This window comes from Bos mutus, chromosome 19 (assembly GCF_027580195.1).
Source record: "Bos mutus isolate GX-2022 chromosome 19, NWIPB_WYAK_1.1, whole genome shotgun sequence".
Classification (NCBI taxonomy): Eukaryota; Metazoa; Chordata; class Mammalia; order Artiodactyla; family Bovidae; genus Bos; species Bos mutus.
The window spans coordinates 20,000,870-20,028,722 of NC_091635.1; the positions used below are offsets into that span (position 1 = coordinate 20,000,870).

General features: G+C 53.9%; 1 protein-coding gene and 1 long non-coding RNA gene across 2 annotated transcripts; one reads left to right on the top strand and one right to left on the bottom strand.

Annotated features, from left to right (window-relative positions):
• Positions 1-1,067: 1,067 nt before the first annotated feature.
• Positions 1,068-18,835, bottom strand: TRPV2 (transient receptor potential cation channel subfamily V member 2). Its single transcript, XM_070389548.1, has 15 exons — positions 18,641-18,835; positions 16,789-17,025; positions 14,516-14,649; positions 12,525-12,818; positions 11,533-11,816; positions 9,432-9,605; positions 8,921-9,076; positions 8,328-8,423; positions 7,481-7,551; positions 6,874-7,039; positions 5,071-5,137; positions 4,653-4,969; positions 3,685-3,812; positions 2,810-2,889; positions 1,068-1,262 (listed from the first exon to the last, which is right to left on the bottom strand). Exons 2-15 carry the CDS (start codon positions 16,986-16,988, stop codon positions 1,168-1,170), a joined length of 2,262 nt encoding a protein of 753 aa, XP_070245649.1. The 5' UTR covers positions 16,989-17,025; positions 18,641-18,835; the 3' UTR covers positions 1,068-1,167.
• On the top strand, positions 17,402-27,408 carry LOC138992096 (uncharacterized). The gene is made up of 5 exons (XR_011467961.1): positions 17,402-17,967; positions 19,064-19,347; positions 20,509-20,625; positions 25,522-25,664; positions 26,042-27,408. It is a non-coding gene; the product is annotated as an uncharacterized lncRNA (long non-coding RNA).
• The last annotated feature ends 445 nt before the right edge of the window (positions 27,409-27,853 follow it).

Here is a 27,853-nt window from a genome sequence, read left to right on the forward strand (position 1 = left end):
AGAGATTCGGCCATCGCGAGCTTCCGGTTGCTTCTCTGGAAGGTGGAACGGCGGAGGCTACAGACCGTGGTTCTGCGCGTTACATGCGATCACGCCCTCGAAACCCTACAGAGGCTGGTGCGCGGCAGGCGTGCACACACTGTGACCGCTCCTCGTCCTGGGGACCGGGGCCGTCTGCCCTCCCTGCACCAGCCCTTCCAGCCGCTGCGCCCCGACCGCCCCCCTCACTCCCCTTCCTCCGCCCCCGCTCCGCCCCCGCCCTCGCTCACTCCCAACCCCCGCTCCTTCGGGACTCCTCCAGCCGCGCCCGCGTTTCACCAGCGGTGAAGCCTTCCTCCCTCCCACAGCGTGGGAACAGGCTCGGGTCTGGCCACTTAAAAAACATTCAGCCCGACCACGCACGTCCTGTGAACAAACACACAGGACCCCAAGGGAAAATGCCGGAAACGCGGTGGTGACCCATCGGTTACTGAACGGGTCTTAGAAATAGGCGTGGGGTTTTAATGTAGGGAGGGGGCTTCTAGAGGGGCCCAGGCCTAGGGGTCAGACACCCACGAGGTCCACCGTCACGCGCGAAGGATTTAGTGTAAATGCCAAGGAGACCAGGAGGCGTCCGGAAATGCTTGGGGATGCCGGCTAGGGACCCCGAGGGCGCCCGGAGCCTCGCAAGCCTTCAGAGGCCGGTAACCTTGCTTTCGTGTCCCAGGGAGGTCCCTCCGGCTTGCAGGGGTGGGAACTGCTCAAGAGGAATCGGTAATCCACAGCCTGAATGAAGTTCAGCCCAGGAGCGGGCTAAGAGACGTCCTGCAGGTGACTTTAGCAGGTGTCTGGAGCCTGGAGTAGAGGTGGCCCTACTGGCCTGTGTCCACCACCTCGCTTCTGCGGTGACAGCAGGCACAGCGCCTCGGCCAGCTGCCTGCACCCCAAAGAGGGCAGCTGGGGGGCTGCAGGTGAGGGTCCCTGTGCCCAGGAGACTGAGGGAGCAGCCCGGCCCCAGACACAGGTAAACTCTCAGAGAAATGGCAGATGCCAAACAGGCCAAGGGCCCAATACCTTTACTCAACTAACGTTTCCAGGAGAGTTAGCCACAAGAAAATATTTATTCATTTTTGCCACCAAAGACCCCTGGAGCCCCAGAGCCAGCAGGTGGGACTGGAAAGATATCCATCAGTGGGATTCCAGGGGCTGCAGGGGCACATGGTCTTCCTCCACCGCGCTGTCCTGGCTGGACTGGGAGGCCAAAGCCGGGCTGGTGATGGCGCCTGTAAAGGGATGAAGACCACGGTGGCCTGGTCCTCAGGGTGTGTACCCCAGGAGGCAGGCGCCAGCAAACAGGAGGAGGCCACAGCTATGGCACCACCCCTGCCTATAGACAGCAGGCGAGAAGTCCCCGGCAATGCCTCCCCCCACCACGTGCCCATCAGGGGCCTCCTCCCAGGATCTGAGAGTGCCTGCAGGTGACAGGCTTTTGTGTTAGAAACCGGAACACCTGAGATGATGTGCTGAAAAGCCAGAGGGTGGCAAGAGTCAGGTGCTCAGAGAAGAGAGGAGACCCCCCACCCCAAGGAGAAGCTGGGAAAGGTGGATGCCCAGAGAATGGAAGGGCACTTGGGACAGAGCCAAGGAGAGAAAGGAACAGGGAGCACTGTTGAGGGACTGCTGTCACATGGAGGGAGGTGCAGGGAGGGGGCTGGACAACAGTTTGGGGCCTTGACCTGAGGAGGAGGAATGTGGCCTTCCAGGCAGTGGGAGGCGTTGTGTGCTGGGGGCTGTGTGTGGTTTTTGTCTGTATCAGAGGGACTGGAGTGGGATGAGCTGGGAGCCAAAAGCCTCCTCTAAGGTCTGGGTGCAGATGTGGGAGGGAAGGGGCAGGGCAGAGGGTCCCAAGGACACTCAGCACCAGGAGGCAGGGGGTGGTAGAGACCCACAAGTCCTCCCGCCTGGGCGAAGAGGGGCGGGCTGACAAATGTGGTCCTGGCAGGGCAGTCCCAAGGCTGTTCCCGATGGTGATGTCCAGTTAGAGGTCACAGCAGGCAGTGGGGTGTGGAACGACAAGGGGATTTTCAGAGTCTTGAAGGGAGGGGACAGCAGGGCTCGGAGGGAGGGAAACACACAGACGAGTGGGCAGGAAGTTATCAGTGAGGGCCGTGTGGTCAAGGACCCAGGAGCCCTGGAGGCCACAGGAGACTCCACACAGGTTTCTCGGGCGATGGGGAGGCTGTTGTGGGGAGGGGGCCAGGGCACAGCAGGTGGAGTCTGGAAAGAGCATGAGAAAGGAGAGAAGGGCAGCCAGAAGTCTTGAAGTGGGAGCTACAGAGGATTCTAAAGGGGCCTGTCCTGCAGATAGCCAGTCCTCAGAATAGGCCTCTGGTGGGGATCATTCTTGGAGGGGGGCCAGCACCACCCTAGAATGGAGGGGCCTTTCTATGGAGGGGCCTTGAACAAGCCTGGGCCATGAGGCAAAGGCAGAGGAAGTGGCTTCTCAGTCAGGTGTGGGGGTGGCCAGGCTGGCCTGTCGGGGTGGAGCCATTGGGCACTGGGGGCTCCCTAACTTGTTCCTCTGCTGGGTCTGCCCAGAACCCATTGAATGAATGGAGAGTGCAGCAGACAGACAGAAACCTAGACAGGAAGAAGCAGGAGAGGAGGGTGCACCAGGAGCTAGTTGCCCAAGTGATGGTGAGGAGGTGGGGGACAGACTGGGGAAGGCACCACTTTATGGGACAAAGCCACTCCACGGATGGAGCCTGGAGCCCAGACTCTCTGTGCTGTGGGCCAGGCAGACACTGACACACACCCCACAGCCACTCACCAGGGCCGCCCCGCCCTGAGGGCTCCTCGAACACCGTGGGCAGCGTCTGCTCCCACGCAGCCCAGTTCACTTCCTCCACCCTGCAGGAGACAGGGTAGCTGTGAGGCTCCAGGAGGCCAGGGGTGCAGGAGAGCGGCTGCCCCAGAGGAGGGCAAGGAGGGCGAGTCTTCTCTGCGGGACTCTGGACCATCCACCAGCCCACCTGAGCCTGTGCTCCCAGCTCTCAGACCGTTGCCCCTGCCAGGGGCCCACAGGGAGGAACGGGCGTCTCTCCCCTCTGGCTCTTCACAGTGACCTGGATTGTCCCCAGCATCCAGAGAGGAGTTTAGAGGAGCTGGGTCTTTGTGGACCCAGGCTCTGGAGTCTTTTCACAGCTACTCCACGTCTTAAGACCCACCCCCTTGCCGGGCTATGCCCTCAGAAAAGTGTGTTTCTGGCCGTGCACTTGTCACCAGGCTCCCTCTCTGTGGGGAGAGTCTGCTCTCGGGGGAAGGGTTGCAGCCTCAGGGTCAGGATCGGGGTGGAGGGTGGAAGGGCAAAGCCAACCAGTCACAGCAGGCTTAGCACGCTCTGACCCCAGGATGCCTCTGGCTTTTGACCTCCTGACTGTACCCCATTTCAGGCCTGAAGGAGTTAATCAGGACCATCGGGGAGGGACCTTCAGTTTCAGTCAGTGGATAGGAAGATGAACTGATAGAGCGGCAGGCCTTGGAGCTCTGGGTCTAATGAGGTCCAGCAGCACTGACCTTGCCGGCCCTGGCCAGAGTCCTCGGGCACGCAGACCCTGCCTTTCCCTCCCGACCTGGCTTTCCTTCCTAGCTGCTCCCCCGCTGGTTTTCAGCAGAGCCCCCAGGCTGCCCCACCCCCCTGCTCACCTGAAGCACCAGCGCTCGTCGGGGCTACCATCTGGCCTGGAGCCAACTGTCAGCTTCACCCCTGCCCGCTGCTGCTTCCTCCTGCACCACCAGTAGCCCTTCTCCATCTCTAGGACAGAGATGGCTTTCTGGGAACAAAGGATTCATCAGACAGCGTGGCCAGCACTTCACAGTGTAACTCAGCATCTGTGAAGTGCATGCATCTAAATCCAGCCCCACAGTTCACATGCCTGTGTGTCAAGCCCTGCATCCCCTGAATGTGTTTCCACTTAGAGACTGAGGATGACGTGTCCTGGGTGATTGCTGGGGAGCCTGCAGGTGATGCATGCCCTGCAGTGACTTGCAGTCACATAACTACAGCTTCTAGAACTCCAGCAGGTGCAGAACTTCACAGTGCCTGCCCCTGGCACTCAAGCCAGGTGGGGGCGGCATGGAACTTTGCAGGTGAGGCTCAGAGAAGATAAGTGGCTTGCCCAAGGTCAGCAGTGAACTGGTCACACAGTTCAGCACCCCCTCACCCACAAGGCTCTCCCCGTAGCACCTCTCCAGACTCACCCTGACCCTCCCAGGTCTCATCAGCTCCCAGCTACCCCAGCCTCTACCCTCCCCCTCAGCTCCTCCAGGCCAGGCCAACCCAGGCCCCTGCATCCCACATGTGTCGCCCACCAAGCTAACCCCACTGAACACTCAATGAGTACAGAAGCGGGTTGCACGAGGGTGGAGTCTTCATATCGTTCTCTGCCATATGCTTGGAGCCTAGAACCATGTCTAGCCCTGCACTGGGCACTCGGAAAACACTTAGTACTAACGATGATGGCAGCTAACACACAGCACCTAGTATGTGCGAGGCACCTCCCAAGACCTGATCTGTCCTCAAATCAGCCCTGTGCAGGAAGGAAGGAATGGACAAGGGAGATCCCACTCGGGGGCTCAGGACGCAGGAGGCTATGGGGACCCTCCCCAGGTACCTGCAGCTTCCAGATGCTCCAGCTGTCGGTGGCGACGCTGTTGACGGTCTCGCTCATGAGCGCAATGAGCATGTTGAGCAGCAAGACATAGGTGAGAAGCACATAGGCCAAGAGCAGCAGCAGCACCACACCGCGGAAATGCAGCTGGTCTTGGAAGGCCAGCTCGCCCATGCCGATGGTGAACTTGAACAGCTCCAAGGAAGTGTCCAGGATGCCCTGGTATGGGGCCTCCTTGTCCTCCTTCCCCGCCACCTCTGTGGTGTTGGAACCCGCAGGGGCCCCGGTGTCCTGGGGCTCCCGACTCAGGCTCACTAGTGCTGCGCGGAGGGGAGAGAGGCAGAGGGTGCTCAGCCCAGGGGAGACCAGCGGGCAGCCTCAAGGGTGGGCAAGGGCTGGGTAGGGGAGTGAGGGCCTTTACCAACAGCGAAGCCGAAAAGGAAGACTAAGTAGACCCCCAGGAAGCGGAGCAGGTCCCGAAGGATGACCTAGAACATATGCCCCAGAGTTGGTGGGGGGGGCCAGGTCACTAGGTGTGACTCCAGACCCTGCCTCAGCCCTGCACATGTGCACACGCACATGGACAATGTGTGCATACACAGGCCCTGTGGAGCCACAGTGAGAAGGGGGGTCTTTAAAAAAAATCTATATCAGATCATATCATTTTCCTGCTCAAAACCCTCCAGGGCCAAAAAATTAAACCACAGGCCCCAGCGGCTCCACGTCTGGACATGCCCTCGAAAGAAGGAATGGAAAACAAGGATTCGAACAGATAACCTGGGCACCCGTGTTTGCAGCAGCGTTGTTCAAACAGCCAGAGGTGGCAACAACCCAACTGTTCACAGATGGATGAACAGATAAACTAAATGTGGTGTCTACATACAGTGCAGTATTATTCAGTCTTAAACAGAAAGGGAATTCTAATGTGTGATAGCAGAGATGAACCTTGAGGACATTATGCCCAGGGAAATAAGCCAGACACAAAAGGACAAATACTGTATGACTGGCACTTACGTGATGAGGCACTCAGAATAGTGAAATTCATAGAGATAGAAAGTCATAATGTGGTTACTAGGGGCAAGGAGGAGGCGAGTAACGGGGAGTTCGGGTTTCGTGGGACAGAATTTCAACCAGGGAAGGTGGACAAGTCCTGGAGATGATGGAGATGGTTGTACAACACTGTGAATGTATTTAATATCACTGAGCTTCCCGGGTGGCTCAGTGGGAAAGAACCTGCCTGCCAATGTGGAGACATGAGAGATGCGGGTTCCATCCCTTGGTGGGGAAGATCCCCTGGAGGAGAACATAGCAACCCACTCCAGTATTCTTGCCTGGAGAATCCCATGGACAGAAGAGCCTGGAGGGCCATAGTCCATAGGGTTGTAAAGAGTTCGACATTACTGAAATCCTCCAGGGGCCTCCCCGAGGTCAGCAAAACCACTCCCTTCCCCCCACTTCCTCCCATACCCTCCCAGCCTCTGTCTGTCCCTAGCCATCCCAGCTCGCTCTAGCTTCTGGCCTCAGTCCCTTTGCCTAGATTTCTACTTCCTTGAGTCTGTGGTGGCTGGATCATTCTCTCAGATCTTAACGTACACGCCACCTCTGCAAAGAGACCCGCAGAACAGCCAGTCTACAGCGCCCATCACTGTCCCTCACACCCCCTTACATGTTTCCTTCAGAGAATTTAGTGTAATGCAACATTCTCATTTGTTTTCTTATGCTGTCTCCTCGGCTAGAATGTCAGCTTCAGGAGAGCGAGATCTATTCTGTTTGTGAACAAAATACTGTGTTCCTGACACTTAGAACAGGGCCTGACCCATACCTAGCATCCGCTTCCTAAATGTTTGTTGAATGACTGAATGAATGCAGGCACCTCCACATGCCCAGACGACCCAGGGCACAGGCACACCGGTGAGCTTCTGTGCTTGGTCCCTGCTACTTCAGCAAGCAAGGGGGCGCGTGCTCCTGTGTGGACACTTGCCAGCACACACGTGCACATGTGCTTACCTGTATGGAGGGCAGCCTGTGTGTGCGCCCTGATGCTGACACTCGGTGAGCGTCTGGGGGCACGGGGCACGGGCAGACTTGCTCACGTTCCCCTCTGCCTAGCCTAGCTGGGGGTGGGGGCGGTCGGCACCTGCCTGCTGAGCCCAAAAGGAGTGCCCCTGGGGTGCAGTGTCCAGCTCTGCCAGTCTGGCTGCACGGGGCTGCCCCTGCCTCTCACCTTCTGGATCATGACGCTGTAGATACCCGTGTACTGGAAGCCACGCATGTAGTAGAGCAGGTTCAGCCAGCCCAGCACCAGAGAGCACACGAGCAGTGGCAGGTATCCCTTGACGGCCAAGAAGCGCAGCACCTGGGACAGCACGGTGAGCAGTGCCTGGACCAGGCTGGGGGGGCAGGGTCAGTCAGTTCGCGGGCCTCCCCTGGCCGGGGCAGACCCCCCTTGCCCCTCAACCCTGCCGCGGTCTCAGAGATGAGATGTCCTCTCCGTGTCCAGACTGGACTTGAGCATCCTGACCTCCATCTTGGGTGAGGTCCCTGAGGGCCCCACTTCCCTCCCCTGTAAAATGAGTGTGACAGTAACAATGCCTGACTCGGCGGGTGTCAGCAAGGATTCAGTGAGACACAGTAGGTAAAGACTTCAGGCTCCACTGAGGCAGAGCGAGGACTCGGTTGACGTGACTATCTCAGTGATGAGCTGGACCCAACAGCAGCCCAGCTCCTGGGTCCGGCCTGCATGCTGGTCCCAGCCCCTGGAGCTCCCTGGTCCCCAAAGCCAGCGTGGTGCCCAGGCCAAGATGGGGGAGGAGGGGTAAGGCCTCACGTACAAGAGGATTTCAAAGTAGCTGTCCATGAAGGAGATCCAGATGAACAGACGACGCCTCCAGAAGTACCACAGCTGCAGGGGGGCAAGGGGGCCGGGAAGACAGGCTGTGACACGTGGGGGGCCACAACACAGCCCCACTGCCCTCAGGGCTGGATCACCACTGCCATGCTCTCCACCCGCCGGCCTGTCACAATCCGAGCAAAACCACCTCGGGGGCTCAGGTGGCAGCTTTGACTTTTGGGGTGCTTATGAATCCGGCTGGTAGCTGAGAAAGCTCCAGACCCTGTTTCCAAACTGTCAAGACACCCAGACAATGCCAGGGACCCCCTGGCTCCCTGTGGATCCAGCTGGAGGGCTCACGCTCCATACGATGAGGGGGGCTCCTTTCCCTCCCTCTCCCTGGCTGCCCAGGGACCATCCAGTGCTCCAGCCACCCTGGCCTCCCAGAGAGTCTCCACACCATGGCCCAGTCTGTCTCCTGCAAGCTGGCAGCATCTTCCCCTGAGGATGTCCTGCTCAGGCCCCCAGCCTACCCTTCTGTGCTCCTCAAGTGAGGAATGACCCAGCCAAGGGACCGTGGGCTGGGGGGCATCTAGCTCCATTCACAGGGGAGCAGAGCTGGCACTGCCAGGGGATCACAGGAGTCATTTGCCTCCCTGAGGGCACCCCAGCAAGAATAGCAGGGTTAGGGCATTCAGCCCAGAAGGCAAGGCTGCCCTGAAGCTGGTCAGCACGGGACCAGGTATGGGGCTCAGTCTCCTGAAAATGCAGGGACTTGGTTAACCTGTGCCCAGGCTCCTCAGAGCAGGATTCTGGGTTTGGAGCGGGGTGGTCGGAGGAGCCCTCACCTGGCCCATAAGGAGGTTGACCCCCCCGAGCAGGAGCAGCACGTGGCCCAGCAGCAGCATGGTGTTCCCAGCCGTCACTTCCAGTGGGAGGAAGTCCTGCTCGAAGAGACACTTGGCTCAGCCTGGGGTGCCCTCCCAGCAGCCCCCCACTGATAGCTAGGCTGGGGGCCCATTCTGAGTGTGAGCAGTGGGGAGGCCCCCAGAGCAGCAGAGCAAGCAGGGGCTCTGGAGCCAGACTGTCTGGTTTCAGGCCCATCTCCTGAAGCTGCTTAATCTCTCTGTGCCTCCCTTCCCTCACCTGTAAACCAGCGATGATGAGAGTTATCATCTCAGAGACTTGTTGTGAGATTAATTAAATATGTTAACACATGTCAGTCATGTGGAACACTTTCTCACATATGGTGCACACTCACTAAGTCCTAACTATTGTTGTTACCACTATGCTGTTACTTCCATACTGTGACCAGCTAGGTTAGCGCGTGGCTGCAGCACCCAGCAGTCAGCATCCGCAGGGTGGGTGCTAATCCTTGCCCTGTCTTCTGCCAGGGTTGTTTCCAGCAAGCCTCCCCAGGACGTGCCCCTCCCCGCCTTGCCTTTTCCAGGGCAGGCTGGTAGTAGGTGACAGCGGTGAAGATGAGCATGTAGGTCAGGTAACACAGGAAGTTGAAGAGGAACCTGGGGATGAGCAGATTCGACTTCGCCTTCAGCAGTTTGTTCAGCGGCTCCAAGACTACCATCCGGTGCCGGAGCTGGGACGGCAGGTGAGAGTCAGAGGCGCGTTTGGTTCAGCAAGTACAGTTGGGGGCACCAGGGGAGGGGGAGAGGACGGGGAGCCCCGAATGACCCCTCCCCACCCTCACAGCTACAGAGTGACCAGTCCTGAGCAGGTGCTTGGCAACAGAGAGGACACCCTGGCGTGATCCCCAGGTCGGGTGGCACCAGTGTGTGGCGTGAGCATGTGCCCAGGGGCTGGGTGAGGACATGAGGCCACACCTCCACATCCCGGTTTCAGGGCCCACGTGGTCCAGCAGGCTGGCCCGAGCGGTAGACCTTGCAGGAAGCTCTGCCAGGCCCCCTAGGCACACCCCCGCCCCGCAGGCTCACCGGGCTTCGGGAGTGAAAGGCGATGATCTCCAGCACTGAGTTTTCCTCCCAGCTGTCCACAGAGGCCAAGTCATACAGCGACACCCGCACGGGCCCATAGGACCACTCGGTGAACTTTCGGGAAAGGGACTGGTATGGCTCCGGAAGCTCCCGCTGCAGGATATGTCTGAAAATCTACAGGGCCAGGCACGTGAGCTTGAGCTTGACCCGCATGGCCACCACCCTCACTGATGGGAAGCCTTGGACTCAGTGTCCTGCAGAGCAGACACACGCATGTGCCCTGCACACACATGCACTTGCACATATGAACTGTTACACACGTCCACATACTAAGCCCCATGTAGGCACTCCCACCTACCCACCTATGCCAGGGCCTGCCAGCAACCTTGGCTCTTCCTTCCCCATTCCTGCCCCAAGGCCTCTTTCCTGGACACTCTTATGGCCAAGAGACCCCCAGTTCAGGGGTCCTTAATGCCCCATGACATCAGAGGCTGCCAGCTACACACATGTGTGCATGACTGTGGCCAGAGTCTAGAGCTCTCAGCAGGCTAGAAAGTGTCCCTGACCTGAACAGGTTCCGAGCAGCGTGGTTTTACAAATGAGGAGTGGGGGCGGGGTTCCTGTGTTGGGGAGTAGCTTCCACAGGTCACACAGCCATGCCTCTAGACACAAAGGGAGGTCCCCACACCCCAGGGGCCTTGGAGGGCAGGAAGAAAACGTAAAACTTCCATTTATGTTCAGTTTGGTCTTAAACTTTAAAGACACCTATGTTCTAAGCATGGGGCCCTGTGTCAACTGTGTAGGTTGTACACCCATGAAGCTCCCCCCGATAATAAGGATCAGACAATGAGAAAGTGTTTTGAGGAAAAAGGAAATCTAGATTATGTTTATTCTTTTTTTTTTAACCACACAGCTTGTGGAATCTTAGTTCCCAGATGAAGGATCGAACCTAAGCCCTTGGCAATCAGAGTCCTAACCACTGGACTGCTTGGGAATTTCCTCATGGTTATTCTTTGTTAGAGTAACTTATAACTTCCAGATAAATCACCTTTAGGCATTAAAATTGAAACTACAAAAGAAAAGTCTGGAAGAAGATATGGCTATGGAATACACACACATGCATACACACACACACACATGTATACTCATGCACACACACAAAGTTTTAAAATCTTGTAGGAGTTAAGCAATAGCAAAAATCAAGAAAAAGATAATTATACTCAGCTAATAAAAATGTAAAAATTCTGTGTAGCAAAAAATGCCATAACAATTTTTTAATGTTGAACTGGGAGAAAAATTTGCAACTATGACAAATTGTAAACAAAATGCTGTTATATTCATGATCAATAACACTTATGGGGCTTCCCTGGTGGTCAAGGGGTTAAGAATCTGTCTTGCAATGCAAGGGACACGGGTTCGATCCCTGGTCCGGGAAATCCCATATGTCGCTAAGCCCCATGTGCCACAACTAACGAGCTCTGGAGGCTGCGAGCCCCAACTACTGAGCCCACACGCCACCACAGAAGCCTGCGTACCCTTGAGCGCACACTGCTCAACAAGAGAAGCCCCCACAATGAGCAGTTCTTGCATTTCAGCCAGAGAGTAGCCCCCACTTGCCACAACTAGAGAAAGCCAGTGTGCAGCAACAAAGACCCAGCACAGCCAAAATTTAAAAAAATAAATACATAAATATTTTTTTAAAAAAGAACACAACAATCAATAGGAAGAAGACACAACAGCAAAGAATATGAGACAGCTATTTGCTAATCAAGAAACCCAAATGACTTTAAAAAGAATCCCTGGGATTTCCCTGGTGGTCCAGTGGTAAGGACTCAGGCTTGCACTGCCATGGCCCAGGTTCAAGCCCTTGTCGGGGAACTAAGATCTGGGAAGCTGCACAGTGCAGCCAAAAATATACAATCCCTGCTTTATAATGTAATATATTCATACTGCAGCTCCTGGATAATTTATCAATAATAAACACACATGTAGGAGAGGTGCATGCCGAAACTGCTCTGAGCTAGACACCACCCCAGGCTCTTTCTGCAAAATTCCTGGCTGAGTCCTCCTGCTTCCTGGAAAGCGTGGCCTGGCCGCTCACCTCGATTTTGCCCTCCTTGGCGGCCAGCTTCAGGGGCGTGAGGCCCTGCAGGTTGGTCATGTCCTCCAGCTGCAGGCCCCCCACCTGGAGGAGCCTGTCATACATGTGGGTCACTAGCATGCTGTTCTCTGGAGAGTTGTCTGCGATCATCACCAAGGCATGCAGCACCGTGTTGCCCAGCGAGTCAGTGGCCTGCAGGCTAGCGGGCTGGTGCGTGTTCTTCAGGAGGTAAGTCACCACATCCCACTGCTGGGTGCAGGCAGCCAGGGAGAGGGGCAGCTCGCCTGGGGGCCAAGGAGACAGCTTGGGCCTTGGATCTCTCAGCTTCCACCCATTGGCTCGTCATGCTCCCTGGACCACCTTGAGGCAGCCAGAGGAGGAGATGCAGTATTATATCAGGGTCCCCGGCCCAGCCAGGCCAGGCAGTGAGTGCGGAAGGTCCTGGACCCACCCAGGCCGGGCAGTGAGCGGAGAAGGTCCCAGGCCCAGCTAGGCCCGGCAGTGAGCAGAGAAGGTCCCAGGCCCTGCCTAGGGCAGCTGCGCCTTCTCTCAGGAGCTGGTCGAGGTGGCTCTGTCCAGCTCCGACCCAAGGGAGAGGACCTGGAGCTCTTTACCATCTAAGGGATCAGAGTGTGGGCTTGCCCACCAGGCTTCCCACCCCTTGCCTCTGTCTCCTTTCTTTGCCAGGGCCCAGACCCACTGCCGCTGGGCACAGATGTCCCTTCCTCCATGCCCTGTCCGGTCGAGTCTCATCACACACCAGTGCTAGCCTCCCGCTCCCCTGGCCCTGGTCTGAGCTCGTGTGTAGTGAGTGAGCTTCCTTGGCCAGATAAGGGTAAAACATCTCTTAGACAAGCTGCCTTTGCAGGTAGCCGAGCAATTAGAAGCATGAGGGGTCAAACAGGTCTGGGTTTCAGGGTCACATTAACCCTGTGACCATGGGCAAGGCCTTATCCCCTCTGCAGTCCACTTTATCCAAAAAGGCAGCTCACCGAAGTAGAAGCAGGTCTCTTCCCTCCTCTTCTGAAAGAACTGGCCGCAGGCCCGGGCATGCACATCGGCCCCATTCTCCACCAGGAGCTTCACGCAGACCAGGCTCCGCTTCTCGATGGCGATGTGGAGGGCGCTGTGGCCTCGGTAGTACTCATCCATGCACTGGGCGTTGACCAGAGGATGGGGATTGCCCGAGGCCCGGTCAATCTGCAGCAGCGGCTCGATGCAGGCGTTGGCCCCATCCCGAAGGTTCAGCAGAGCCTTCATCAGACAGGTCTTCCCTGTGGAGCCCTCTGCGGGAGGAGGGGAGGGAGCACTGTGGTGTTCAGGCCGCCCACCCACCCATACAGGGAGCATCCCAGCCATGCTGCAGGGTGACACGGCTCAAGCCAGGGGTATTAGAATACCAACAGGTATGGCTGCAATTTTCTTTATTTTTTAGTTGGAGAAAAGCTGCTTTACAATGTTGACTTGGTTTCTGCCATACAACAACTCCAATCAGTCATAATTATATACATAAATCCCCTCCCTCTATAGCCTCCCTCCCACTCCCACATTCCACTTCTCTAGGTCATCACAGAGCACTGAGCTCAGCTCCCTGTGCTAGACAGCAGCTTCCCACTAGCTGTCCATTTTACACATGGTAGTGGATACACGTCTTAGACACAGAGAATGGACTTGTTGACACAGCAGGGGAAGGAGAGGGTGGGACAAATTGAGAAAGTATCATTGACGTGTATCCACTGCTGCCTTGTCCACTTAGCAGCAGTGGATACACGTCAGTGATACTTTCTCAATTTGTCCCACCCTCTCCTTCCCCTGCTGTGTCAACAAGTCCATTCTCTGTGTCTACATCTCCATTCCTTCTCTGCCATTAGGTTCGTTAGTACCACTTTTTTAGATTCCATATATATGCATTAATATACGATATTTGTTTTTCTCTTTCTGACTTACTTCACTCTGTACCACAGACTCTAGGTTCATCCACCTCACTACAGCTGACTCAAATTTGTTCCTTTTTACGGCTGAGTAATATTCTGGTATGCTACAATTTCTGCCCTATAAATTAAGTTTCTAAGACGTGTAGGCAACGTTCTCTACACAAGAACGTTTGGAGCAGTGTTTGTTAAGTGGCTTTACCGCTTAAAAACTGTCTCTTCCGGGCAAGTCATTTGGCCTCTCTTAACCTCAATTTTCCTCACTGTAAAATGGGACCATCCTAGGGTTCTTGTAAGGATCACGTGGAATTATATACAAAATTCTTTAGTACACAGAGGTGTTGAGGCCAAAAATTACAAACGATATAAATGGCCACCAGTAGGGGGTTAGTTAACTGAACTGTGTCAATGTGCAGGGTGGGAAACTCCGCCGGTTGTTACGGTGACTGAGTTAGAGGCCTGTGCACTGAGATGGAGCGTGCTATAAGATGTAGTAAGAGGGGGAAAGCACGTTACAGATCAGCACACATGGCACGGCCCCACTTCTATAAATATACACCCCCTGGATTTAAACAGTTTGAAAAGATGTATTCCATATCATTATTAGGAGCCAGGATGATGGACTGTTTCTACCCTCAGCTTTATACATTTCATTACTATTTGAGCCTTCTAGAATGCACAAATGTTCTTTTCTTCATCAGCCCAAATATTACAGGTACTTATATTTGGGGCAAAGAATGCTCTGAGATGGATGAAGTGTGTGGTATGTGTGTCAGATCTTGGTGATGCTATTACTGAAAAAGGGGCAGGGAAAGGCCACACTGAGGAAGCCTGGGAATATCCGTTCGCCACTGACATGGCTGACGGTGGCCGAGGCAGGCCCAGGTTGGGAGCCGGTGGGGTAGGTGGACAGGGTAGCGGGCTCTGTTGGCAGGAGAGCTGCTAGGAGCACTGCCCCTCCTTGCCTCTCAGCTCCCGACCATGGTCGAGACCCACCCAGGGAGCTCAGTCTCGGCCCAGCTCGTGAGTCCCTGGCTCGAGCAGTAGCCTACCTCTGTACTCCGAGTCTGTGAGGTACTTGCTGGTCCGGCGCAGGTACTCTGGTAGCCCCGCCAGATCCTCGGGGGCCCCCCGGGCCACAGCGCTGAAGAGCCGGTCTCGGCCAAAGCGGTTTGGGTCTGGCTGGCTGTGGGAATGTGGTTTGTGACTGATACTGCAAGAGAGCTCTGGGCCCCCAAAAGAGGGGAAGCTCTTCCCCTTCCCAGGGAGCCCCATGGGAGCCTCTTGAGGGCCTCTACCCTCCCTGTAGCTGAGTGGTAAAGAATTCACTTGCAATGCAGGAGACACGGGTTCAATCCCTGGGTCAGGAAGATCCCCTGGAGAGGGGCATGGCAACCCAGTCCAGTACTCTTGCCTGGAAAATCCCATGGTCAGAGGAGCTGGCAGGCTACAGTCCATGGGGTCACAAAGAGTTCAGAAATGATTGAGTGACTTAGCATGCAGCATGCACTCTCCCAGGCTGACCAATGAGACCCCAGGTGCTCAGACCCCTGGAGGAGGAGGCTGTCCGGGGCTGTGGTCTCTGCGTCCCCCGAGCTCAGGCATCTGGGAGATCTGCTCTCACTCTCTAGGTGCCCTGAGGGTCTCACAACAAGCTCACTGTCCATTTCAGCACAGGAACTCATCATGGCCCTTGAACTGGGGTTTGGGTCAGCACAGGGCTACCGGAGGTGCCCACAGACTTGGGGGCTGTCTGCACCACTGGTCCCCACCAAGGAATCAAGAAAAGCCCCTCGTCTTCTCAGACCATCCATGGACTAACAACAGAGCAGCTGCCCCCCTGACCATCAATTCTGTCCTGGGTGAGCAATCTCTATCAGACAAACAAGGAGATAAAGTAACCTTCCCAAAGTCACATGGTGCAGAATTCATGGGGCAGGGGGGTGAGGTGGGGGGCGAGGGCTCAACTAACTCCAGACCCCGACTCCAGAGAAACTCCAGCCTGGACAGAGTTTCCTCAGAGAGATGGGTCCCAAAATGGAAACCAGACACTCAGAATTTTACTGAGAAGCCACACTTCCGGGAAAATCCCCAGAAGGGGCTGGTAACCCTTCTGAGTCTAGCAGTGCTGTGTGGGGTACCCCCGCCTGGACCCGTCCCTACTCACAGAGGGCCAGCTCGCCTCTGGGCTCCTGGCACCATGACCAGCCAATATGAAGGGACAAAGGGGGGACTAATTGACATTTTGGGGACCCTCAGGTCTACCATGGAGTGGATCAACCAAGAAAGGGTTGGAGGCTCTGATGAGTGGGGGGTTGCTGGGATCGGTCGTGTTTTAAGCTGTGATCGCATGATTGACGCACCATCATTCACCCAGCAGACCACGTGGATGCAGCATGACCAAGAGGGCTCTGCGGCTGACTGGGGAGCCCGGGGCAGTCTGGCTAGGGGAAGTGGCTATTTGGACAGGCACTTCCTGTCACAGGGCAGCATCAGAGTCCTGGGACAGGGAAGCCCATGGGGCACAAAGGGCACCGAGGGGCTGGTTCTGCCTCGGGCTGGTGGCCCAATCCCACAAGCTTTGTGAGCATCCTCTCCTGCCCTGGTGTGAATGTGACCTCGGTCCTGCAGCACAGACAGGACGGGGGCTCTGGGCTGGGAGGCCAAGGCGGGCGGCAGAGTCCCAGGGGTGAGTGAGGCGGGAGGGAAGGATGGAGGGGTTTCCCTTGCAGAGTGCTGTCTGGCCCATGCAGATATGGCAGACCTCACCCTGGGGCATGCCAGGTGCACCCCTCCCCCACACCCACAGGGCTCCCCGCCAGAGTGGTGCCCAGGGTCTGAATTAGTGGACATCACAGGAAAGTAAGAGTGGAGGTGATTCCAAGAATAAGCCCACTGTCCTTAATCCCCAGAGTCCACGTCCCCAGGGCAACAGGTCCAGCCTCGGAGGATCCTGGGAGCATGCGGGACATTCCTGGATGTCCTTGACTCTTCTGGACTGGAGTGTGGATCCTGCTACCACCCCTCGCAGGGACTGTGACAAACAAGGAACATGCCAGGCTCAGTTGAGTAATTGGAGCTGAAAGAATATGTCCCTACCAAGAGAAATGCAACCCCAGAAGACAGAAAGGCAAGAATGGGGAAAGTTTTGGAAGCAGCAACCTCAGCGAGCAGAGCAGAGTTCAGCCTGTCGGCCCTGGAGCCATCAGAGCCAGACTGAGGACCCCGCAGGCTGTGGGGAAGGGGCGCTGGTGTTGGGCCAGGCTACCCAGTTTGCTTCTGCTAGAAGTGAGGCCCCAGGCTCCATCCACACTTGCTGCCTCACCTGGCACCTGCCCCCCTTCGGAAGTTGAGGTTCACTCTGATCTGTGGGGAGGAGTTCCGGTCCTCACTCTGAAACCGGGACTCCATGGGGGGTGGTTCAGAGCTCCGGCCCCCATTTCCTGTGTCTCCCTGGGCACCATCTTCATCGCCTCCATCTGAGGTCTCGAGTCTGAAAGCAGGAGAGCTGGAGGGCGTGGTCATCCTCAGGGAAGACGGCTGCCCCTTCTGACTGGAACCTCTGTAGGGGTGGTGGGGGACAGAGATGTCAGAGGAACCTCCTTCTCCCAGTAGGAGCAGGACTAGAAGAGCTGGCTGGAGCCTGGGACCAGAGAGGCTCATTAACAGAAGCTGGGTACAAGCAGACTTTCCCTGGTGGCTCAGCAGTAAGAATCTGCCTGCAGTGTGGAGAAGCAGGTTCAATCCTGGGATCGGGAAGATCCCCTGGAAGAGGAAATGGCAACCCACTCCAGTATTCTTGTCTGGGAAATCCCTTGGACAGAGGAGCCTGGAGGGCTACAGTCCTTGGGGTAAGCACACACAAGTAGACCAGCCCCCAGGGCAGGGACTCAGCCCAACAGGAGCAGGGAGAGGAGCCAGAGGAGGGAGGACCGGGAGGCAGGCCCTGTCAGGAAACAGGGATCATTACTGTCCCTGAGTCTCCCTCTGGGACTTCCTGATCTTTGAGAAGCCACAGTCCCTGGTTCCAAAACGTTCGTGTTAACAGCACAACCCTTTCTCGACACAACCTCCTGCCCAGCAGTCAACATTCACAGCAGATGAAAATGCAGTTTCGGGTGGGGGCAGGTCACTCCACCTCCCACGCAGAGTAGGGGCGCTCAGGGGAAGTCTTCGGAAAACCACGGGCCTATCAAAGTCTTTATTTTGCTGCCAGGAGGACCAGGGCTCAGAAGGGGGAAGTGACTTTCCCAAGGTTCCAAGCTGTGGGCAGCGCCTCGCCCCACCATGCCGCTCCTCTTCAGTTCTCAGAATCCTTCAGGGCCTGTCTGTATTTTCAGCCTTAGTGTCTCTTAGGGGGTTCAGAGCCAGAGGGAGACACCTCGCTGCGCCCAAGCTGCCCCAAGCCTGCAGCCCCACCAGGCCCCAGGCTGGGCGGGGAGTTCAGCTCCAAGCTCCACCTCACCCTCAAGGGGAGCGCTGAAACCACAGCCGCCATCACATGGTAGGGTGGGGCCCCAGTGTCGGGTGGGGGAAGCCCCTGGGCCCCCCATTGGGTGAGCAGAGAGAAGGGAAAAGAGCCCAAGGTGGGGAGAGTGGAGAGAACAGTGTGGGGAGAGGGCGCAGGGAGCAGAGCTTGGGGACTTGCGGACGGGCAGCGGAGGGCAGCAATGGCAGGGTGGACAGTGGCTGGGCCTGGACGATCTAACTTGCAGCTTCAGCCCCCGGAGTGGGGGGCGGCGACGCCGGGGCATCTTCCCACAGAAGCAGGGGAGGCGGGGGCCTGTCTAGTCCTCACGACGCAGTGTTGAACCAGCATCTTTCTGCGCACCCCGGGGGCGTCTTTCCCATGCCACTCGCCATTTAACCTGGCTAAGGTCCCCACCCTCGCACCGTTCTGCCTCCCGGCCCACGGCTCCCAAGCCTCCGCAGCAACAGCTGTCCTGCCCAACAGCCCCTGCCCTGCCCACCGCTGCCCCCCACCCCCAGCCTGGACCCCCGCCCCACCATCTTCCCAGGGAGGAACGACCTGGGTGGTCAGGTGAAGGAGGGAGCCGGAGCCCCGCGGAGACCCTGGCTCAGGGCTGGGCTAGCAAGAAGCCCACTTGGGCTTCCTAGCCGCCACCCCAGACCTGGGGGTCCGGGCCCCTGGGACGCCCGCATCATCCCAGACTCACTAGCTCGGCGGAGGCAGCGCGAGGAGCGTCCGGCTTGGGGCTGCAGAGGAAGTGCAGCCGGGAGGGGCGCTTGTCGGCGGGGAGCCCCGAGAGCCGGCTGGGTCCCCCTGCGTGCCGCAGGTTCAGCCCGCCTGGCTGCAGCCGGATCAACGCTCTCGAGGCAGGACCCGCTGGCCGGGATACTGACCATACGGACCGAGGGCCACACCCTCTCTGGGGAGACACGCCCCGCCTCCCGCCCCGCCCCACCCCCACTGCCTGCCTCTGAGGCCCCCGGATGCCGGGGGTGGCGCAGTCTGCGGCCACCCTTGGGTGCGGGGTCCTATTCGGGGGAGAGGGGAGCTGGCGGGTCCTTGGGTCAGGGAGGGACTCGGCCCCTACACTGACCCCCACCCCTCCTCTTCCCCACCACTGGTCCCCCAGCGGCCATGTGGCTCAGACGGGGCAAGGAAAGCTGATGTGGACGCCCCCAGAGAGGAGGGACTCCGCCCAGCACCTGCCCGTGGAATGCACCCCACCACCCCGACCTCCCGACCTCCTGGGACGTTTCCCCAGTCCCCGAGATCCCCAGCCTGAGGGCAACAGCCTTCCTTCCTGAGCTAAAGGAGCTTCCAGCACCGGCCAGCAGGGGCGGCTATGCTTCTGAAATTAGACAACTCCCTTCCAAACCAGCCCTGGTCCAGACTGGGGACACAGCCACCATCCTAGTAAGTAGCCAGCCCTAGGTCATCTCCCTCTCCCTCACTCCTAAAATCCACCCCATCAGGAACCCCACACCCCTAAACCTCCCAATTTGTCTCTATCTCTGCCTGGTCCAAACCACTGTCTTTCCTGCCAGGGAGACCACAGCCAGCTTCAGGATGGTCTACTTGCTTCACTCCTGCCTGGCACTCCTCCATAATCCATTCTCCTTACAGCAATGAGAGTGGTATTTCAAAAATGAAAACCAGATCACCTCACTCCCTGGCTTAAACAACCCCCATACCAAGCCCGTGCAGCAGGATACCCTTCTCCACACCCCATCTCTTATTGCAGTCCTGCCATTCACATGACATTCCAGTGTATACACCTGTGCTGTCCAATGTAAGGTCACCAGCCACAGTGGCTATTTAAATATGTCAACTATAGTAAAATTAAATTAAGCATTCAGTTCTACAGTTCCACATTTCAAATGCTCATAGTCACATGTGGTTAGTGGCTACTATAGAGGACAGCACAGATACAAAACTTTTCCATCATAGTAGAGAATTCTGTCGGACAGTCCTGCTCTAGACATTCTGAACACATTTCAATCTCTCCAGTATACCAGTATACCATGCTCTCTTCTGTTGCCTTCAAGTCTTTGCATAAGCTGTTGCAACTGTCAGGAACACACACACACACTGCCTTGCTTTAGCCAATTCCTACCTCTCTGTTTAAACATCACTTCCTGGGTTGCCTTTCCTAGACCCTGGATTGGTTTGAGGGTCCCCTCTCTGTGTTCCACTAAGTGTTAGTTGCTCGTTTGTGTCCGACTCTTTGCAACAAGATGGTTTGTAGCCCACCAGGCTCCTCTGTCCATGGGATTCTCCAGGCAAGAATATTGAAGTGAGTTGCCATTTCCTTCTCCACAGGGGATTTTCCCACCCAGGGATTGAACTCAGGTCTCCCACATTGCGGGCAGATTCTTCACTGTCTGAGCCACCAGGGAAGCCCCTGTGTTCCATGATACTTTGCATTTCTCTGACAGTAACTCATTGTCCATTATGGTTAACATTTAATTGTCTGGCCTCATCTTTAATAATAATAAGAGCCTCCTGAGCAGTTACTATATGCCAGATACTGCTCAGTGCTTTGCATGTAATTCTCAGAGCAACCTTATTTCACAGATTAGGAACTGAGGCTGGGCAAGACTGGACATACTGTCCAAGGCCACAAAGCTGGGAGGTGACAGAACAAGTATTCGAATCTGGAGCCGCGCCTTTACACACCAAGCTCTCCAAGAGGTGAGATCTTGCTTATTTTGCTGTATCCTCAGCACCTAGCACAATGCCTAACCCCAGGTGGTGCTCAAGAAACCTTTGAATTATGATTGTAATGCAGAGGACATTACTGTGCTGTTGGGGGAAAAGTAAAGAGTAAGTGGAGACTCTCAAGTCCTTCAGTGACAGTTGGGTAGACAACCCTAATTGCAAGTCAAGTTTATAAAAAGTCCTCAGATTATCAATCATCAGGAAAATGCAAATCAAAACCCACAATGAGATACCACTTGACACCACTAGGATAGCTATAATTAAAAAGACAGATTATACACTACCTTTAAATCAACTAGAATACAATAAAAATTTTTAAAAGACAGATAATGATATGTATTGGTGAGGATATGGAGAAGTTGGAACTCTCATACACTGCTGGCAAATTATACAACGGTGCTGCCGCTTTGGAAAACAGTCTGCTTGTTCCTCAAAAAAATTAAACATAGAATTACCATATGACCCAGCAATTCCACTCATGGGTATATACTCAAAAGAAATGGGAAATGTCTAGAATAGGGGACTCTGTGGAGATAGAAAGTAGATTGGTGGTTGCCTATGGAGATAGAAAGTAGATCCCTACAGATGTGGGGAGTACTGGGGAACTGAAGGGTACAGGGCTTTTTTTTTTTTTTGGCTGTGCCTATGTGTAACTTTTGAGGATCTTAGTTCCTCAACCAGGAATTGAATCTGGGCCGCAGCAGTGAAAGCACTGAATCTTAAATACGAGACCACCAGGGAACTCCCAGTACAGGGCTTCTTTGTGGGGAGAGGGTGATGAAAGGGTTCTAAATTTGATTGTGATGATGGTTGTAGATATGCCAAAAACCATTGAATTGTACACTTTATGTTGGCAAACTATATCTTTAATTTTATCTTTAAAAAAAAGAGGTCCTCTGAGCAGACTGCCTGTGTTTTTAGTCAGAAATGAATCAAGCAGAGAAACACAGCTTTCTCAGTCCCAATGCTACTGAACTCATATTTGAAGAAGCTTCATCCAGTCCAGTTTCCATTGGAGGAAAATCTCCCCTAAGCAGTCTTTATGTTTGGCCTTTCCATATGTTTCAATTCCATGTGTTACACTTAGTAACTTTTTATAAAGACATGTTTTTCCACTTGAATTTGTTTTCAGAATCAATTTTAAGGAAGACAAGTGATTCAAAGCAAGTTCAGCAGAGATATTCTTTGGAGAGGGTGGGAAGGCAATTGCCTTTTTGATGTGTATCATTTGAACCATTTGAGTTTTTCACCACTGACTTAAAAAACAAAAAAAGGGCATCTCTTGCAGAGCTAAAAATGAAAAAAAAAAGACACAAACCCAGCTCAACTATGCAAGAAGTGTCTAAAGCCTGTGCATAATTAATGTAAATTCTAAAGAGTTGTGGAAAGAGAAGTGCAGAGTGGGAAGGCCAGAGCTGCTCTGGCCCTAGAGAGAAGGAAAGGTGGAACTTGGGGGAAGTCAGTGCACAACCAGAGTTTGCTCCTTTGCTTCTCCCAAGACTTGGTCCAGAGCCTGGGCTGGGCCAGTGTCCTGGCTAGGTGGAGCCTCTCTGAGCAGCTCTATGTCTGAGACTGACAGAGAAGTAGAAATAAGCCAGTTTAGGAGGCTGAACAGGCTTCCTGGAACAAGGGAGGAAACTGGAGTTGAGCAGGCTGGTACTGGAAGAGAAAAATACTAGCTGAGGTAGCCAGGAAGGCCAAGAATGCCTCCTGCAGGAGGGATGTCCTGCGAAGTCCTGCGAGTGTGGGTGCAGTCTGCCTGGCCTGGGAGATCCTCGCTCTCAGCAGAAGCAAGCTGCCCCTTCTCACGCAGTCTCTGCCCCCGCCCTGGGAGCACAGCTCAGCCTGGCCCAGATGTGGGCCCTCTGTCCCAGGACCCAGAATAGCCACAGCCAGGCCCCGGGCCAAATCTGGGAGCCCAAGTTCACAGCCTCTGGGGAATTTTCCGGACCTTGGGCTGGGGCTGGGCTGGGCCCGTTCTCAACAACCCCCAGCTACTGGCTTATGGATATCCGATTTTACTACTGCAAAGACCAGAAGGGAAGGATATTCTGCCGTCTGGGAGACAGGAGAGAAAGGGGAGTGGAGAGGCGGAGTCGAGATAACGATGGGGCATTGAGAGGAACCGCTGGTCAAAGGTCCTACAAAGTCAAGGCCGGTAAGGGAGACACAGCCTGAGACCAGAGATCCAGACAGTGTGGCCAGAACCAGCGACAGCGATAGGAGAAAGACCAGACATAGGCAGAGTCAGCCTGGGCCAAGGAAGCATCACATAGCCTGACTGAGGCAAAGGATTACCCAGGGTGTGTCCAAAGTCGAGCCGAAGAACACGCGATAGAGCACGGAGGGGTGAAGGCGAACCAGGAGACCAAGCAGAGAGACGCAAAGGGCCTGCCTTTACGCCTCAGCCACGCCAACACCCAGGACGCCTCTGCAGTGCGCCTCAGCCACGCCCACACCCCACGACTCCTCCCCTCCGCGCCTCAACCACACCCCTCGTGCGAAGGCTCGGCTCCGCGCCTCAACGCCCCACTCACACATACCCAGTTTCCCGAGGGAGTCCCTCCTCCCAGTACTCCACCCCCCCGTTAATGTCACCTCCGGCGCCAGCCCAGGTGAGGCCCCGCCTTTTTCCCCACATGCCGCAGGACGCAAGTGTCCGTGGTTCCCTGGGGCTCCCCAGGGAAGGAAGCTGTAGGAGCGCGGCAGTGCTTCCCAGCCGACGGCCCCACTCCCCTCCTCAGTCACAGCACAGCGAGGGAGTCGGGGCGTCCAGGCTGGGGCTCCTGCTTCTCTCCAGGGGAGCGGGTGTGCGCCCGCGGTGTGGTGCACCCAGGGGTGGGGAGGCACCTGCCTCGCACTCTCTGGACGCGGGTAAGGTTGGAAACGCGCTCTCGAGCCGGGCCTTCACAGCATTTTCTTTTTCACTCCTGACCATCTTGGGAGGTAGATCTGTGATCTCCATTCAGAGAAGGGATCCAAACATGAACTGGCTTGCTCTGGATCACAGCATAGTTCGCAAGTGACGGTGGTGGGATTTGAACACAGGCAGTCTCGCCAACTTTTGACTTCCCATCTCTTTTTTTCAAAGTCACAAAGGTTTATTGTATAACTTACACCCTTAAAATTTTTAATGTCCTTGGTAATTTTTAAGACTGTACACACTTTTAAAGCTAACAGTTCTAGAATTTTGACGAAAGTATATAACCATATGACCATCACAGTGGTCAAGATACAGAACGTTGTCATCACCCCAAAATGTGCTCTGGTGCTCCTTTGCCAGCCCCTCCTTCACTGCCATACTCTGATAACCAAGGATGATTTCCGTTCTCACAGCTTTGTTTTCAAGAACGTCACGTGAATGGAATCGTGTACTGTGTCATCCTGTCTTCTTCTAAGGGCCCACATCACATGTCTTGCTCTTGCTGCAGTTCCCCCTGGCAGTGTCTGACCCCCCTCCCAGGCCCCTAGACTTTGAGGAGAGTTTGTCCTCACTGCCTGGGGCTGCTGCAAACCTGGAAAAGGAAGGATGTTGTAAAGCTGTCTTGGTCCATTCAGGCTGCTGCCGCAGACACGGTAGCTTATAAACAATAGAGGTTTATTCCTCTTAGTTCTGGAAACTGGGAGTTCAAGTCAAGTCCCCAGCATGGTCACACTGGGGAGGCCCTCTTCCTGGATGGAGCCAGCGCCTCTTCCTGGTGTCCTCATCCTAACTCACGGAGTCTCCTTTGTAGGAGCACTGATATCATTCATGAGGGCTCCATCCTCCTGAACTAAGCACTTATCAAAGCCCCCCCCTCCTAATACAATCATATTGGACATTAAAATTTTGACCTGGGCTGGAGGACACACAAATATTCAGACCATAGCAGAGGAAATGACAAAGTGACTCAGGAATCAGGGACAGGAGCTCAGAACAAGACTTGGAACATTTCAGAAATACCACTCACATTTAGACTTTATTGGGTAAGTCATGGAGACTGACTTAGATTTGAACGTTAGACCCTCCCTCAGACCCGCATAGTGCCCTGGGAGCTGCCTCTTTGCTAAGAAACCATCTCAGAGGAGAAAGGTTGTTGGCCAGAAACGTTGGGTGTCCAGGCCAGCACGGCTTGCAAGCGGCCCTTAGGTCCAGAGAGTTGGAGAGAGAACAGGAAAGCTTATGCATCAGAGTTTCCTTTGGTTCTCTGCATTGTCTCCTTTGGTCACAGGTCTACTTTTTCTGTTTGCTCTTTGGAGAACTCTGCCTTTCACGAGAGAGGCTTTCCTTGAATGTCTTGCACCAAAAAGCCAGCTGTGTGGATGGGGCTTCACTGAGCACCTCCAAGTTTAGCAGACAGGTGTCCACTTCACTGCCCCCCTCCCCAGCTCAGCAGGGTCTTCTTTATACTTATGTCCTTGGGGCATTAGGAGGTCTCAGCTTCTGCACTGAGTTACACGTGTTCATCCACCATCCAGGGCCAAACATTGCTGGCCGTGCCCTGCCTGGTTTCCCCTCCCACTCTCTTTGTCCATGTTGACATACTTTTTAAAAGTTTATTTTTGGCTACACTGGAGCTTCCTTGATGTGTGTGTGCTTTCTCTAGTTGCAGCAGGTGGGCTTCTCATTGTGGCGACTTCTCTGGTCGCTGAGCCCTGGGTCTAGGGCTTACAGACTCAGTAGTTGGTGGCGCATGGGCTTAGTTGCCCCAAAGCCTACGGAACCTTCTGCGTTGGCAGGCAGATTCTTAACCACTGGACCATCTGGGGAGTCCTGCACCTTTTTTTTTTTTTTTAATCTTCTATGATCACTTTAAAAGAATTTGGAAAGAAACCATTTTAATACTGGAAGACCAACCATGACTGTGATGTATTATGTCTATTTTCAAGACAGTCTGGAGTCATCCCCATGTCCTCACCCCCAAAAAACGAAGACATTGAAATTGAGGAAATGTGCAGACCACCTTTTGGAGGCGTTCATGATATAAGGAAGCAGGGAGTGGCCAGTACCTGGAAGGAGATGTGGAGTCAAGGTAGGAGGGATTACTGTTTAAAGATCAGTTATCCATGTAGTGACAGATTCTGTTTATACGCTAATGAATGATCCAACAATGGTCAGTGCAGGGGGAGGGTACCTGCACCAACAGAGACCTCAAGAAGATCAGAGGGTGGCCCCAGTGAAGGGACTCATCTGTTCATGTAGTGAGAAAAGAAGGCAAAATGGGTCCGAGTGCAGACAGGTTTCAGGTCAAGGGTGGGAAGGTTCAATGGCCTGTGTTTTCTCTAAGAAACGTTAAGCCAAGGCCACCATCTGGGAATGAGGGTGTGGGAAGTTTGAAGATATAGAACCTATTACCTCTTAGAGAAATGGAGGAGGACTTGAGTTTTGTTAACATTAATTGAAAATGAGGAGTCTGTCCGCCATTGTGGACCCGAGAAGTGAAGAGCGAGAGGGGAAGAGGAGCGTGCAAGCGGAAGAGACGAGCCCCTTCCACCAACTCCCGAGCACGAGGCCGTCTTTATGGCTTCTCAGCGAGCGGCGGCGGCAGGAAGAGCCTCTCGGCCGAGGGCGGCAGCCAACTACAGTGAGTGCACAGGGAGAGGCCCAGGCGGCGGCGGCGGTAGCAGCAGCAGCAGCAGCAGCAGCTCTCGGGTTGCGGTGAAGAATGTCAGCCACTAGCGTGGATCAGAGACCTAAAGGGCAAGGAAATAAAGTTTCAGTACAAAACGGTTCGATTCATCAAAAAGATGCTGTAAATGATGATGATTTTGAGCCATACTTAAGTAGCCAGACAAATCAGGGACTTAGAAGATTAGTTTTTTGGCATTCCACAGAGATGCTTCAGGTCTGCCTAGGGGAGACCTGGGGAGGGTAACCTGGATCCCACCTGTGTAGCAACCAGAGCTGTGCTTTGCATTTTATGTGATTTATATGTTGGAATTCTGCATACAATTTCACATAAAGCATTGGAAAGTCTTTTTTTTTTTTAAAGACTGTAAGGGCATTTACATTAGTGAATCCAGTTTTTAAATTGTATCATAAAAGTTTCCTTATGTTGGGGCAAAAACATCTATAAAAGGTTTGTTTTAATGTGATGTTTAAATGAAAGGTCTTATGCTTTCTATTAATTAAATCACTTAAATCAATGATGAATCAATGTAATATGCTGTTAAAAGAGATGTCTTAAAAGTTTGATACCAGTGAGACTATATTTTACCACCTCCTCCTTGCCAGTACTAATGAATAGGTTTTTTCCAGTTACCTTTCTGTAATAACTAAAAATAATGATCTAATCAGGGTAAATGGTACTAAGACTTTCGCGGTGGCTCAGCAGGTAAAAGAATCCACCCACCAATGCAGGAGACACGGGTTTGACCCTGGGTTGTGAATGTCCCCTGGAAAAGGAAATGACAAGTCACCCCAGTATTCTTGCCTGGGAAATATAGTCAGAGGAGCCTGAGGGGCTACAGTCCCTGGGATCCTAAAGAGTCGGACACGACTTAGCAACTGAGCATGAACATGAACACTATAGAATATTGAAAACTGGCTTTATTGGAGAGCAAAACTGAAAATTATCTGAAATCTTAAAGATAAGCCTTACAAAATTTAAATTTGTTGTGGTTACTTAGCTGAAATAGAAAATACAAATTGACCTTTTAAAGTAGATTAGTGAAAACTTGTATTGGTGAAATCTTTGACGTAATTATTGGGAGATTTAAAGTTATGCAAGTATTTATAGCTTCTTGCACTGACCTAGCCGAAATAATTGTTTAATTAAATTTTCAGCGAAAAACACAGTATGTCTTTAAAATGAAATCCCTTCATCTGATTTTGCTATTATAAATAATAAAAATTATATTCTTTAGTCTGGAAAGGTTTTTACTGTTTGTTTTATATACTTAGAGCTAAATCAGTTCAAACTCAGAGATGCTTTAAAAACAGATTGTTGGTCTTTTACTTCTGTGGCAGTTTATTTCTTCTATTTTCCTAGTGCTCAATATCTTAGGAAATAATTTTCATAGTAATTTAAAAAGTAAATGTCCTTCAAGACTTAAAATTAGTTCTCTATAGTTCCTCAAAATAGTCTAACAAGGAAGTTGATTGAAAATTCAGGTTTAATTACTGTTAAAATATGCCATGTGATTTATACGTATAAATTTGAAGAATAAATTGAAAAACACCAAAAAAAAAAAAGAAAATGAAACCAGTCAACTTGACTGT